General features: G+C 41.9%; 1 protein-coding gene across 12 annotated transcripts in view; it reads left to right on the top strand.

Moving 5' to 3' along the window:
* Window positions 1-16,136, top strand: part of TENM2 (teneurin transmembrane protein 2) — a 1,067,106-nt gene that overhangs the window by 876,818 nt on the left and 174,152 nt on the right. For all 12 annotated transcript variants that reach the window (XM_060765004.2, XM_060765001.2, XM_060765000.2 and 9 more), the window contains one exon: window positions 10,763-10,968. In XM_060765004.2, the coding sequence (XP_060620987.2) occupies window positions 10,763-10,968 (206 nt within the window). The remainder of the gene's footprint in view (window positions 1-10,762; window positions 10,969-16,136) is intronic.

Raw genomic sequence — 16,136 nt, 5'->3', positions numbered from 1 at the left:
AATGGACATAGATGGCCTTCAATAGGCTGTGGAGACTTTGTGTTTGTCGTTGCATTTGCAAATGTTTCTAGATAACTTGCTTAATCTAGTAAATAGAACTACCAGCTTATAAAGAATAGCATGTAGTTAAGAGAGAGAAAAAGCATACAGTTGTCCCTCCACATTTGCGGTTTGGACCTTTGTGTATTTGATTATTCATGAATTTGATTAAAAAATTTCTCAGGGTCCTCCAATGGGATTCAATTGTTAGTTTTCAGTAGACGTTGGCCATGGAGTTATGCTGGAATACTTAGAAATTCCTAGAGAAGTGTTCCCTGGGATTTAAAAATGAGCAATTTCTTTATTTGCAGTTTTACACTTTCACAGGGGTGTTACGCCTTTAGTCCCTGCAAATGTGGAAGGCTGACTATATTCTCAAAAGTAAGTAAATAAAGCATTGGTTCTTGTCTTATCTATCCACTGTACACAGAATAGTGACCACAGTTAGGTCCCAAAAAGTTTAGTAAATTTTTTACTTGACACTGGAATAACAGCCGGGTTACCACCGATCTTGCCTCTGTGGGGAAGACAATCTTATAACGGGTGCCACAGCAGAGAACCCAAAACCCAAACACAGGGGAGAGCCCTTCCATAAGACCTCACACCTCAGGTATATGAAGGTAGAAAGAGTGTCAAATACAACAGTGTCCAAACGTTTTGCAAAGAGGGCCAGATTTGGTGAGGTGAAAATAAATGGATGGGGGCCAACCATTCAGGCTGACTTTTAAAAAACAATTAACATTAAATGCAAATGAACCATTTTATACAATTTTATTGCAAATGGCAAAATCACAAATAAATATAAATATTGTAAGTCTCTTTTAAGAAAGGAAAAAGCAGGATATAAATAATATCATCTATAATTTATCTGTGTAAGTGCAGGTGTTTGTGTGTGTGTGTATATGTGTGTTTATATATATATACACACACACACACACACACAGAGAGAGAGAGAGAAACACACACATGTGTGTGAATTTTTGAGTTGCATTTTGAAACAGGAGGAATAGGAATCAGACACCACCTTTCAGACTCATTCATTTCAGCATGTGCTTTCATGGATTTCAGTCAAATCCTTGGACGTATTGGTGGAGTTAATACTAAAGCACCATGTGGGATAGGAGCATAGTAGCATACAGAAAGACACAAACTGTTATTATTCTAAAAACTTCAAATATTTTTTCCTGTCGTAGTTAACTGTGAATTGCACATTGTGGTAGTATTCCTGCGACAGCGCAGGCCAGCTTCGGAATCTTCTAGAAAGCTCAAAGAATTGTATCCCCCTCGTGGCTCCACCTCCCCCTCCTCGAGTATATAAGGCCCTACGTGGAGCCCGCCCTTCATCCTCTTTTTTTCCGCCGTTAGCAGATCAGCTATATCGAACCTTTGATTATCTTTTGGCTTTGACACGGACTGTTTAACGGACTTAGCAAGGTACTCTAAATCCCCCTCGACCAGGACCGTTTCAACGGCCTTCCTCTCGCTGCTCCCTTGAATTGTTCCCGGCGGGCAAGATGGCTACCACCTCCTTCAAGAGGTGCTCAGCATGCCCTAACGTGCTACCCGACGCGGATAGGCATAGCCTCTGCCTGACTTGCCTGGGTGAGGGACACCTCTCCCAGTACTGTGCTGTGTGTGCGGCATTCACGCCGCAGACAAGAAAAAGCAGGGAGCTCCGGTTAAAGGCGGCCCTATTCGAGAGGGCTCTGATGCCTGACCTCCCAAACCCCCGCGCGCTGGGGGAGAAGACCGCTCCGCCACCAGGAGCTAGGCCACATTCCGCAGGCCCAAAAAAGAAGGCGAAGAAACAGGGGGAGAAGGCCAGGCAAGATGGCCTCCCGCTACTTGCCCAGGAGACAGCCTCTGAAAAAAGGGCGGGAAAGACTGCTGCAACCCCCCCAACGGCCGCGGAGAAAAGCCCTCTGGCATTGGCCGACCGGATACCGCCGGATACCCGGCCATCCCCCAAGCCGACTCTACCCTCGCCGGCTCCGGCGGTTTCTCAGGCATCGATGCAGTCCCCTTCTACCTTGGTGAGGGAACCCGACGTGGCCGAGCGACCCCCGGATGCTCTCCAGCCTGCCGCCTGCATCGATCTCCCGTGCTTGGCCGAGCTCCATCTACTCGACCTGCAGATGCCTCCCTCCCCGGGGGGCGTGGCCATCGACTGGGAATCACTCGCCCCTCCCGCCAGGAGGGCGGAGGAGAGGCCCGTGACGTCATCGGTAGCTTCCTCGGCGCCGGCAGCGGGGGCGGAGTTCGATACCGAGGAAGCACAGGGAGAAACGCGGTTCCAGCAGGAGGAGGAGGTCCCGATCCCCCTCCCGCCGCAGCAGGAGGCGCGGTGAGTCCCGACGTCGTCGACCATCGAAGGCAGGGTCTCGCGCGGGCTCGCCCTCCTCTTCCTCTTCAAGCGACTCCTCCTCTTCCTCCTCCTCCTCCTCTTCTGGGTCCGCTCGCTCTGCATAAAGCGATTTTACCAAAGAAATTTCGTATGGTGACTCTTTCATCCATCATGCCCCTCATACCAGAGGACGCATGGTTCGCTACTATAGACCTACGGGATGCATATTTCCACCTCTCAATAGTACCTCACCACCGCCGGTTTTTGACATTTATGGTGGGCAACAGAGCCTTCCAGTACAACGTCCTCCCTTTTGGACTCAGTACCGCCCCAAGAGTATTCACAAAGTGTATGGCGGTGGTGGTAGCACATCTACGAACTCAAGGAGTAGTCGTTTATCCATACATTGACGACTGGCTTATTATTGGGAAATCAGCCTCCCAACTGCGAAAACATGTATATATTACTTTGTGTCTCCTGCAGTCTTTGGGCCTGGTCGTCAACGTGGAGAAGTCCTCCTTGGAGCCATCCCGCAGTATCCTGTTTATTGGTGCATTCCTCGACGCAATGACACGCAGGGCTTACCTCCCACCGGAGCGGTTCTACAACCTACAGGTGCAGGTGAGGTCGGCCCTGGATTCTACCAGGGTGTCGGCCAAGCAGGTCCAGACACTCTTGGGGTATATGACCTCCACTACCACTGTAACTCCCTTTGCCCGCTTGTGTTTGCGCCCCCTCCAGTCATGGTTTGGGGCAGTTTTCAACCCTCTCAAGGATTGCCCCCGGCTCAAGTTTACACTACCCAGGGAGGTCCGTATGTCCCTGGTATGGTGGCTGCAGCCCCAATTTGTATGCTCGGGCCTTCCGTTCCAGCTCCCATACCCCACCAGGTTAGTTACGACGGATTTGTCCCTGACAGGGTGGGGTGCCCATTCACAGGGGCTACTATCACATGGAAAATGGTCTCTAGAAGAAGCCGCCCTTCATATAAATGTTTTGGAGCTGCTGGCCATAGAAAGAGCACTAAAATCATTCGAAAAGCTCATTCTCGGCCAAGTCATTCAGGTGTTGACAGAAAACACAACAGTCGTCTTCTATCTGAACAAGCAGGGGGGCACACACTCCTTCCAACTCCTGGAACTAACATTGAACATTTGGGAATGGTGCATTCAGAGACAGATATATCTGTACGCACTCACCTTCCGGGCCAGGAAAATTCATTGGCAGACACCCTGAGCAGAAATCCGTTGAGTCACCACGAATGGTCACTCCATCCCCTGGAAACGACCAGACTCTTTCATCTTTGGGGTTACCTGCTGATCAACCTTTTTGCCACCAACGACAACAAAAAGTTCGAAATGTTCTGCTCAAGGCTACCAGTTCCCAGGGAACAGGGGTGCTTGGGGGACGCATTCCTCAGGCAGTGGGGAGGGGGTCTGGCGTAGGCATTCCCTCCCTTTCCCCTTCTCCTAAGAGTGGTGGCGAAATTGCAAAGGGACAACGCTTATTGCATTCTGATCACTCCGTGGTGGCCTCGCCAGCCGTGGTTTGCTCCTCTACTACAACTTTCGAGAGGAAACCATGTGAGACTAGGGAGGAGGGTCGACCTTCTAACATCTCAGGAGGGTCAGGTGTTATATCCGGACGTTCACCTGCTGAAACTTTCAGCTTGGTTGATTCTACCCCAGGGACAGATAGGACCATGAACCTCCCTCAGGGTGTGAGACAAATTATTGAGGCTGCACACAGACCCTCCACTAAACGATCATATTTATTTAAATGGGCACGCTTTAGGGAATTTGCAAAGACAAGAAACCAAGAGCCAGAGATCACCCCTATTTCCACAGTGTTGGAGTTTCTGTCTTCACTTTATAATGCAGGACTGTCCAACTCGTCTCTGAAATGCTACCTTGCAGCCATTTCATGGTTTAGAAGGAAAGTGGGACTGCCGTCCTGTTTTTCGGACCCATTGGTTAAATGGTTTTTGAGGGGTCTAGGGAATGTTAGACCACCGGTAGCCCCAATTGCGCCCTCTTGGAACCTTGAACTGGTTCTCTCGGCTTTGATGAAACCTCCTTTTGAACCTATGGCTACAGCAGAACTGGGTCCCCTTACGTGGAAGGTGGCTTTCTTAGTGGCCATTACATCTGCCAGACGAGCTAGTGAACTTTGTGCACTCGGGATAGACCCCCCTTATCTCAAATTTCACAAGGACAAGGTGGTCCTCCGTACTGATGTAGCGTTCCTGCCGAAGGTAGCCACAAGGTTTCACATGTCTCAGGAGTTAATTCTACCGGCATTCTTTCAAAACCCTGAGACTCCCATGGAGAGAGCCTTACATTCTCTGGATGTGAGAAGGGCATTAGCCTTTTACATGCAAAGGACTGCTGATTTCAGACAATCCCCTAGATTATTTATTAAGTATCGGAAGGACACTAGGGGTCTCCCAGTTTCTTCCCAACGATTGTCAGCATGGATTGTCTCTGCTATTCGTACCTCTTATAGGATAGCAGGCAAGGAATTACCCCGTCAGGTTAAGGGCCATTCGACGAGGGCTGTTGCAGCTTCTACAGCATTCATGAAGGGCATTCCCCTGGAGACGATTTGTAGGGCTGCTATTAGGGCTTCTCCTTCCACTTTTGTTTCCCACTATAAGTTGGACTGTGTGTCAAGAGGAGAGGCGAGATTTGGTAGAGCGGTGCTGTTTTCGGCAGTGGCATGATCCCACCAGCCGTTTGCATAGCTCGCTAGTCTACCACAATGTGCGATTCACAGTTAACTATGACAGGAAATGGAAGGTTGCTTATCTGTAACCGTGGTTTCCTGAGTAGTTACCTGTGAATTCGCACATACCCTCCCTTCCTCCCCTCGAGTATCATGCCACTTCCTCTGTCAGCTTTTACGGCTGAAGAGGATGGAGGGCGGGCTCCACGTAGGGCCTTATATACTCGAGGAGGGGGAGGTGGAGCCACGAGGGGGATACAATTCTTTGAGCTTTCTAGAAGGTTCCGAAGCTGGCCTGCGCTGGCGCAGGAATACTACCACAATGTGCGAATTCACAGGTAACTACTCAGGAAACCACGGTTACAGGTAAGCAACCTCCCATTATGAAACGTTGATCTGTTAAGCTTTTAGTCATCTTGAAATTTGAAAATACCTAACAAATCTGCATTCCTAGAGAGAGTTCCCTGAAAGACTAACTTCTTTGGGGGTAATTTGCTTGCTGCACCTGTAGGTTCGCTCTTTCCACCACATGCACATGACCCCCTCTCCAGTTTTGAATTTTGTCTTGAGACCTCCAGATTTACCCTCTAGAAAGCTCTGTGCATTCCCATTATCCCAGTGATGTAATATTGTCACGTGCCGAAGGAGAGAAAGAGAAGAAGAAGAAACGGGAAAGAAATCAAGCTAGAGATCTCCGGCCAATAAGGCACAGAATCAATAGGGTGGGGTTTTTTTTAGAAGAAACACCTGGCGGAGCTGGACACTTGCATGCACGTAGCATAGCAAAAGGCAGCCTGCAAGCAAGGGAGCAAATTGGGAGTTACTATTCAAGGCTCTGCCAAAGCACATGAACTGGGGTGACTGAGGGAGTGCTCATGAGCTCAAGGAAGAGAGTGAAGACAGTTGGTTGAGGAAGAGAGAAGAAAAAGGAGGCGATGGGCTGTAAGATGCCATCTTCTGTTGAAATATAAAAAAGCCTTTTTTTGTTCAAATGTATTTTATACTGTGGTTAACAGTGCTGGTAGGCCACGTTATTTATTTTATGACAGAGGCTGGGGGCCAATGGAAATTTAAACAAAGGCTACAATTGGCCCCTGGGACAGACTTTGAACATGCCTGGTCAAGTATCAAGATTGCAAGCCACTCATGTGATTTCTATATCACTTTGGGTTCAGCCTGGAATTGTATTGACAGGTAACTTAATTTCTTGAAAACCAGGGGGATGTACTTTCTATATGATGTTCCAGACAGAAGCCTAACTGCTGCATTTTGCACTATCTGCAGTTTCTAAATTGTCTTCAAGGGCATCCCATGCAGAGTGTGCTGCAGTAGCCTACTTGGCAAGTTACCAGTGTGTGGAGTGCTGTTGCTAAATTATTCTTGTCCAATAAAGGATGTAGCTGGTGGAGAAGTTGAAGCTGTGCTTAATTCCTTATAGTCTGCAGTGACAAAGAGAAATTGAAGGATATTCCTGGGTCATGTGCTTAATCTTTCAGAGGGAGTACAGTCGCATTCAGGACAGATAGTTTACTCAATTCCTTGACACGAGAGCCACCAAGTCAAGGTATTGCCATTTGCACAGAAAGTATAATGCATTTACCAATACACAACTTTAACCATCCAGAATTTTATAACATAAAATGGTTTCATCAAAATGACATCATTTACAAATTTAGTATTTGATATGTCTTGCCATGGATTTTTCAAATTTTGGTGGGAGGAAGCAGGGATCCTCCCACCCACATTACTGATATTTTTTTCAAGAAACTACAGTACATTTCTGGAAGTATTAATACTCATTGAACTATATTTTGGGAGTACATTTCAAGTAGACTTTCACTTCGTTACAGTAAGATCAGTTGATTAAGTGTATTATTAAATCTATGAGATAAAATTATTATTATTTTAAAAACCCTTACCTTCATTGTGTTTTGATGATGCCTATATTTTTGGAGGCATTCTCTTACAAGAGGAAGTCTCTCCTTCCTACTGACATACAATATGGATTCCTTAACATCTGCTTTTTAAAACATGTATTTAATATGTACATAACTAGCTAATGGAGGCATGTTTTAGTAGGTCAATTTTTCTTGTGCCCTGGCATGTGTCCTGCTAAGTTCAGAGTGGTATTCTATTCTGCTATAAATGATGCATTTTTGGGAAATGAGAGGCCTTTTATTTCTGCTAGGATTTTGGGATTCCTTCCCATCAGTGCCATGGAGTCACCTGACAATGTCTACGTACATTATTATTTTCTATTCCCAACACTTTGTATTTCTTTTTTTGAATGTGAGGGTGTAAATATCTGGTTATGTTGGTTGATTCCCAAGAGTGTCCAAGGCACCTGTTGACTCTTGGATGAAATGAAAATCGTGGGGACGATCACTGTCCTAATTTAAGCCTTTATTTGAAGTCTCAAAAAGAGATTGAATTACTCAGTTTTAGCCACATAGGCATGTGGCTTGATATTACTTTAATTCATTTTATTGTATTTGCAACTGAAGTGCTCCTATGTTTCCCTTTCCCTTTGTTCTCTGATATTGCTGAAGACCTCTTAACCTAGATCTTTTTTTAAAATACCATAGCTTTTGTAAAAAAAATAAAAAAAGTCAAAGATTAGCGTTGCTCAGTCAAAGCGTTCTCTTGTCATGTAGGGACATTGGCAATAGGATATGTTTAAATGACTTTTCATTACATGCACATGTAAACCTCAAGAGCATAGGCAATTCGGATTTTAAAACTGAAAACTTGTTATGGTGATAATTATATTAAAGACAATGGATGCAGACAGTCTGTTTTGGTACTTATGTGGATTCTTCACACTTCCCTGAGACACTGGCATGTCCTTATTGAAAACACTGTGTCTCAAAGATAATGTTTGCCCCCTCCAAAAATGAGCTAGCAAATTGTTTCATTTCTACCCAGTGTATCCAAAGGGTATGTTCTCCAGCATATCTAAGCCAACATTTCGAGAAACACACTTTTTTTGTCAGAAGCTTGCTGTAGAGAAGATGTGCAAGTGCCAGGGGCTGGAGGTCATTATTGGTCTCTGAGGAACCATGCATGAAGGGATGCTTCTCCCCCATTTTAAATAGTTTTCACTTTTGTGTTATATATCCCTCCCCCTTTTCTGAAGGGCAATTTCATCATGATCCCTGGGCTGTTTTACGCCCAGGAGAGCCCCTTGGCCACCTGGATGTAAATCATAGCTTCTATTTTAGGTACTAAGGGAAACCTATCATGAGGGTTTTTTTCCTAATTTGTCTATAGGTAGTTTGCTGTTACCTTCCTTTGAGGCCAAGGAGGTGCGACTTGCCCATGGTCACCCAGTGAGTTTCCATGGCTGAGAGGGAATTTGAACCCTCATATCCAGAAATATAGTCCAGTGCTCTAATCATTACACCAAGCTAACTTTGTAAATTTAGCTGAATTATGGAAACAACTTTTCCACCACATGGTTACCCACCAATCTTTGTTTTTTAAAAAAGAAACGAGGATTTTAAAAATATATCCATACTTGGAAATGTATTGTATGGAGGAGGCTGTCTTTGATTTAGTTTAGTCCATAACTGTTTAAAATTGTAAATATCAAAGTATAACCCCAAAAATTGGTTGGAAGACAGAACAGCTGACATATATGAGGTAAACTGTCCAATCCAGTTAATAATATTTTACAATAAACACATCGCATGTTTACCCCAAATATTACAATAGAAACCCCTCCCACAAAGGAGGAGGACAAGGCATTTTAATGCTTTTCATTACCAAAATTATTGAATTTTACAAGACACCACAATCCAAGGCCACCTTAGATCAGCTAAAATTTTGGAACAATCAAAACATTTCTTTGTCCAGTCCATAATTAACTTTGCATATTTATTGGCCCACGATATGGCTGTTTTGAACAACTGGTTCTATTAATAGGTATTAACCAAAAACAAGCAACAACACAAGGACTCCCTTTTTGTGTACTAGTATGTTGTTCTCATCTTCTGCTGCTAGGTGTCTGGGTTTGTCAAAAGCCAGTCCAACCACGATGAAATGATCCTGCATGATATCCTTATATCCTTGTGGTTATGCTAACATTCACATATAATGGGAAGAAACTCTAATCCAAAAATTACTTAATAATGAAGAAAGGGAAAATGAATTTATCATTGTAGTAGTGCGGAAATAAATAATAGAATAGGTTAAAGATGGCATTCCAAATTTTTTTATCTTAAAATATTTTTGTACCATTTTTCACACAGAAATTCACAACAGTTTTCCTGTATGCTTGTCCAGAGAAAAATAAATATTAATGCATCAGTAAACAGATTTCATCTGTATTGGAGGAAAGTGTTGTTGTTTCTTTTCCAGCTGATGAAGTTCCAAGGAACAATACATTTAGTTTAATGCTAGTCCTGTATCTAGCAGTAGCCAATATAAAATTATTTTTTCTGTATTTTCTTTAATTTATTTTCCATACTTTTTTACTTTTATATTTAGATTGTTTATGACTTGCTTGGTGTTTGACACATGAAGAAATAAAAATCTTCAGTCCGTGAATTTACACAGAAATTTCTCCCTTACTCTCCCTTATGAATTTATATTTTATATCCTGTTCACATTAGGATGTTGAACAGGATGCAAGGAGCTTTTTGATGTGCTTAGCTGCTTCTCTCTTATTATGTTTGATCTGTAAAGAGCAATCATTGAATTTTTTAAAAAATGCAAGAGGAAGTTGTATGCAAGATTTAGATGCCGCAGGGAATGAGTTTATAGTTTTCTGTAAAGCAGACTCTTGCTCTTACACTGCTATAATTGTATTGAGAACTGTTTGTGCTCGCTACTGTAAAGAAAAGAAAAGAAAAGAAAAGAAAGCTTATGACTGGGGGAGTTAGTGAATACATTTAGTTTTGTCATTAAGGTTTTGGTGTAACATTTAAAATTGCCATCCGGTGCCCTATTAGAGGAGATCATACTCTCACACACATTTATTTCTTTATTGCTTTGGCACATCAATACTATCTGACCATTGTAAAGATCTGAAAGACCAGTATCATCTTACAACATCCCTTTGAAAAATTTGGGCAAAAGTAATAACTTGGATCTTTATGGGTCCTATTACATTCCACCCCACTCCCAAAACTATGCAAATATACTTTATAGCTGAGCATTTATTATCACTCTGTATTGCATATGAAAAGTGAGTTTATATCAGACAAAAATAAAAACCAGTTAATCTTAAAGGTGCTTCCCTCTTCCTTTTTTCACCCCTCCTTCCTTTTTATGCTGCAAAAGATTAACATGGCTAAATCCCTAAAAAGATATAGAGAGACAGAGATAGATCTGCCTCAAATTTTCACATACCCTTTAAGTGTCTGGATCTGGCAGGGACATTCCCAATTAATCAATTTTTCCGCCTGTTTTCAAATTCCCTGACTTCTCTCTCCTCCTCTCATCTTATTTCATTTATATGAACTGAATTCAAATTGGGAAAAATTGGTCTGCATTCAGACAAAAGCAAATTGTTGTAGCCTCTCTTTGTTGATGTGTTCTTCATTAATAACTTTTGCCGTCTTGGCAACACTCAAATGTTGTGTGTGTCTCAGTCTGCGTCTGTGAAATGTTGGCGGGCTGTTCTAATCTCTTGTATTGTCTCTTGTTTTCTAGGACCTTGGGGAACTAAAAACAACAGCATAGATAGTGGGGAGACAGAGGTCGGACGGAGGGTCACTCAGGAAGTGCCACAAGGAATATTCTGGAGATCACAAATCCATATCACACAACCACAGTTTCTGAAATTCAATATCTCCTTAGGGAAGGATGCACTTTTTGCTGTTTATATAAGAAGAGGATTTCCGCCTTCACATGTCCAGGTATGGTAATTCAACTGCTTTGTAGTAGGGAAAAATTTATTACATCGATCTACAACATTAAGGGTCATAAATTGTATTTGAAGTGTGTGTTAGTTTTACAGGGATTTGGCACTCTGCATCCAAAAATGAACTCATATTTGCTCCATCATGTACATTTTTCCACAACTTACTTTGCAATGCTTACTTTGTGATAAATCACTGAGTAAAATGTATTTGGGGAAGTAAAAACCCAACACTAAGAAAGAAGTTAAAGTTTTCTAAAAGAGCTTCAACCCTTTGATTCTGATATGAAACACAAAAATCCATTCAAAAGCACCACAAAAAATTACACCTGCACTTCATTAAGACTGAGTAACAACTGAATTGATAAAAATATCAAATTTGTGAAAGACCTGTATGTGGTACAACAATTTTATTAATTGCTCCCCCCAACATACATTAAAAGCACATACAATATCATGTTATTGGTTGTTGCATGGGAAACTTCCTTTCAGGGAAGTTTACTGGGGAACAGGTTAGCGGGGAACATGGGTTAAAGAAACCAGTGCATTACAGTCTGCAATATTTGTTCAGTATGTTTCCGTGTTTCACTCCAGTGGCTGCATAAGAAAATCTTCAGTACTGTACCATTACATCACATGTTTCATTAGTCTTTACAGGAAAGGGAAGGATTAAGAAGAAATTGGAGCTACTGATTTCAGCATCTTTGATATATTTCACATAACATTTTTCTCTGGTCCAAGTGGGCTTGGCAGAAGATAGAGTATCAATTCCCTAGTTTACTTGGTTGTATGTTCATCTTTAGTAAATTTGTAGTCTATGAAGATCTATTGCACATGTCCTTTTTGTTGTTGTTTTTTTGTAGTTTGAAGTCAGAATTATCACACAGAAATTCAGCTCCCATCCTCTTAGCATAGCCAAAGCATGGAAAATCTACAAGGCACATTCTATCCTGGGATTTTATTTTATATACTGCCTCAAATAAGTTTTTAAATCCATAAATCTTTGCTTAAGCTTCCTCATGAGTGTGGCTTTGCACTGCAGGAGCCCACAGTCCTAGCACTTCCCCAACAAAAGCTTCAATCCTTCTTTTATCCTGGCTTGAGTTAACAATATTCGCCTATTCCAGTAACTAGAAATTATGCACTAACTCTCTGCACAGCTATAAACCTTGACAATAGGGTAACTCGACTGGGCAGCAACCATCGATTGCTTAATGTGATGCTAGGAACAAACAGTTGGACTGTTCTGTATCAGAAATAAAGCAGCAATAAAAGCTTTTCTTTACATCTCAGTAGATTAATAGAAATAATCTAAAATTGACATTGGACAATGTCCTAACGCTGAAATTGGAATCTCCTTATTCCTGCAGTTTCAAAATTTGATCTGTGAAAAGAGCATAAAACTTCACTTGACAGTTTATCACCAATGAGTGCAGATATACCAAAGGAAGTAGGCTCCTTTGTGGGAATAAGTCAATAATCAGAAAATTAGGTACATGATTAACCTGAGACTGTGAAGATACAGTTCCTGCCTGAGAAACCCAGCGAGATTGAGGTTTCTCTGTATTACTGTTTAGCAAATATTTCAACTGCCTAGTTTTGTCAGTCAAACTAATGGAGCTGCATGCCTGTTCAGGGAAAAACGGTTGTGTAACTCTGTGGATAGGGAAAACCGTTCGGAACAACAAACCTCTAAAATTGCAGGTTTACATTACATGGCATGTGAGCTAAAAGTAAAAGAAAGAAAGCCTATTTCAGACATTGGATAGTAGTGCTCTACCACAAACATGATGAAATATCCTTTGTTCAGCAAAGGATCCTTACGATAATTTTTAATAAATTAAACTGTTAGATAATTTACTGAGAATATGCTATTTTAAACTGTGTGTACAGAAACATCTTCAGCAACTGAATATTCTAAATGGCAAGAAGGGAAAATATGCAAATTGAGTGAAGTTTAGTTGTCCATTTCTTCTTGTGCTCCTTCCCTGTTCGGTATTTTAGTAGCAGGAAGGGAATCAGGCTCTTTCCCGTGTTTGTTACCACATCCCCTTTTCATTAGAAGATTGCTGGTTTAAAAAATGAGCAAAAGTCTTCATTTTCTTCATCAGGTTTTTTTGAAAGTTTTAACATACAAGTCTCTAGTTGTAAATTACAGTTCGCTCCACAAGTGTAATTGACGGCAGGTTTTGTATTACAAGACTTCCACTCAGTCATTCTGAATCATACATATTTGCATATTAAAGCAAACTCTCTTTGGATTACTTTTTGGGTTTCAGGTGACTAGTAGGTGGTTCCCTATACATACAACCCTCAAATTAGATGTTTATGAAGAACACATGCTAAAATACTAGGCAAACAACCCTCCCCATGAAGTACACCTTGTTCCAACGCTGCCAGACTGTAAAAAGTAGCTTCCTCTAATAAAGATTTAGACATAGGCTGTAATTGTAATACTGTTCAACAAAAGGTCACTAGTCACTAAACAACTGCAATAATGTGGAATATTAAAAAGTCATGTTTCTGTGCATTTTAGAACAAACAGATATTTAATTATTAGTTTTGAGAAAAACTAGCCCAAGATAACCATTTTTAAAACTTAAATAACTGTTTATTTGTCATTATAGGAAGCAAAGCACAGCAAGAACATTGTGAAGTGCCCTGAGGTGATTTTCCTATGAACATTTGCATATTAGGAAAGAGAGAGAATAGCAAGGGAGAAAACAGGAGACAGTGAAGAGAAATAAAAAAGAAAGCTCCTGATAATACCTGTCCTATAGAGACACTTCAGGTACACAAAGAAAGCAATGAAAAAGAAGACACATTATTCATCCCCTTCTTTTAAAACTTTGGTATAACATGGGACTTGAGATATCTCCATGGGGAACCGTTCTTTTTTCTTTTCTTTTTTTTTTTGTAAGTTTGAAATGCTTCTTAGTAATATGCATTACCTTGAAATACTTCACTGTATTCTGCACTCTTGTAATTAGTATTTGACACTTCAAAAACCCCAGAGAAATTAAATAGCAATAGAGCCTATTAAGTGCAAAATGAAGGCATAAATAGCAAAAAAAAAAAAAAAAGCAAGGAAATGCAAAACTGTGTAATTTTTCTACACAGTACTCAGTATTTAATGGGAGCATGAAGAACAGCTTCACTTCATACTCTAGGAATCATTTGATTGCACTTGCTTCTGCTATATCAATAGCTTCTTATGAGGACCACTAGACAGAAGATTGTGATTAAAATACCATATATTTGGCTGGTGGAGAGAGGAAAAAAGAGTTCCTGTGAGCAAGACAAGTTGTAGCAAACAAGACATTATTGAGACAGGACAAAGATGAAGTTCCTTGAGGAAGTGTGTTGTGGTTTCAAAAAAGGAGGGGAAAGGAATGAAGATGTTTAGATCAGACAGTCTTGAGCCTCTGAAAAGTGTGAAATTGTCACCCACACCAATTCTAGTCAGGCAATAAACTAGATCAGCGGTTCTGAAAGTGTGGTCTTTGGAGCCCTTGGGGCTCCACGAAGCATACTGAGGACCTCAATGGTTTCCTCTTCCCTCCCCCTTCAGGTTTCCTCTCCTCCCCCTCCTTGGTCTCCTTTGCTACTAAAGGTCTTTTTGCTTCACCTTCCCTGCAGCCCAGATCCTTCCCCCACTCTCCTTCCTTGCTTCCAAACCCCTATTTCCCTCCCACTGCTGCTTTGATTGTGCTTTTCCTACATGGCAGAAGGGAATTTAATTGGATGTCCCCTGATATTTCTGCTATTATTATTATTAGTAGTAGTAGTAGTAGCAGTAGTATTACAAAGGCTGAGTGGCCATCTTTTGGGATGCTTTGATTGTGCTGTATGGCAGAATGGGGCTGAACTGGATGGCCTCTTATTATAATTATAACTTTATTTGTACCCCGCTAGCATCTCCCGAAGGACTCGATGCGGCTTACATAGGCCAAGGCCTCAAAACACAATACAACAATACAATACCTAAAGCAAATTAAAAACAGTCAAGCAGTATGAACAACAAACAATAAACAATACATCAAGACACGATAAAAGTGGGCCGGGCCAGAATAATGGGTACAAGGTTAAAAGTGCTGAAGTGGCAGGAGGTATGTAGGATTATAAGTAAGTGCAGTGTGCAGAGTGCAGCAATCTTAGTTCTACTAAAGTGCTTCTAGGACTTGGTATTGGAGATTCCTAATCTGAGAAGGCACATCGGAATAGCCAGGTCTTCAGGTTCTTTCTGAAGACTGCCAATGTAGGGGCCTGTCTGAAATCTTTTGGGAGGGCGTTCCAGAGTCGGGGGGCCGCCACAGAAAAGGCCTCTGGGGTTGCTCCTTTTACTGATAGATATATACATTGTATATAAACATTTCTAGGGGTCCATGAGAAAATTTTGCTTCAAAAAGGATTCCGCAACAGAAAAGGTTTGAGAAACCCTGAACTAGATAAAAAGGAAATGTGATAAATAATGCTTACTATTTTAATGCTCCTTGTAATATTCTGCTATTCAAATATTAAAATTAGAACTTCATCTATGGAGTATTGTTTTGATGTCCTCATATATCTAGAGCAGGGTTTCTCAAACCTTTTCAGCTACATAGCCCTTTTTGAATCCAAAGTTTCTTGTGGAACCCCAATAAATGTTTATATATTATATTATATATAATGTGTGATATATATATATATATCTCACTTCATGTCTGCCATGGCAACCATGGGGCTGTCCCAACAAGTATCTGGCCCCACTCACAGCACAGGACATACATTGGACTTGGTTTTCTGCCAGGGATGGGAGGAAGGTGGCGGTGTTGAGGAGTTGACCATCTCTCCGTTGCCATGGACCAACCACTACCTGGTCAGATTTAGGCTCACTGAACCCCCTAAACTCTGCAGAGGTGGAGGACCCATTAAGTTGGTCCGCCCCAGGAGGCTTATGCATCCGGATGGTTTCCTGATGGCTCTTGGGGAGTTTCTCGCCTCCTCGGTAGGTGATCCTGTCGATGCCCTGGTCGCTCTCTGGAATGGGGAGATGACTAGGGCAATTGACACGATTGCTCCAAAACGTCCCCTCTCAAGTAGCCGAGCTAAACCAGTTCCTTGGTTCACCAAGGAGCTGGCAGCGATGAAGCGAAGGAAGAGGGAACTAGAGAGTGTGTGGCATTC

The sequence above is a fragment of the Anolis sagrei genome, chromosome 2 (assembly GCF_037176765.1).
Source record: "Anolis sagrei isolate rAnoSag1 chromosome 2, rAnoSag1.mat, whole genome shotgun sequence".
Lineage (NCBI taxonomy): Eukaryota > Metazoa > Chordata > Lepidosauria > Squamata > Dactyloidae > Anolis > Anolis sagrei.
Note: the sequence above shows the minus strand (reverse complement) of the source record. Positions and strands in the feature narration are given on the sequence as shown.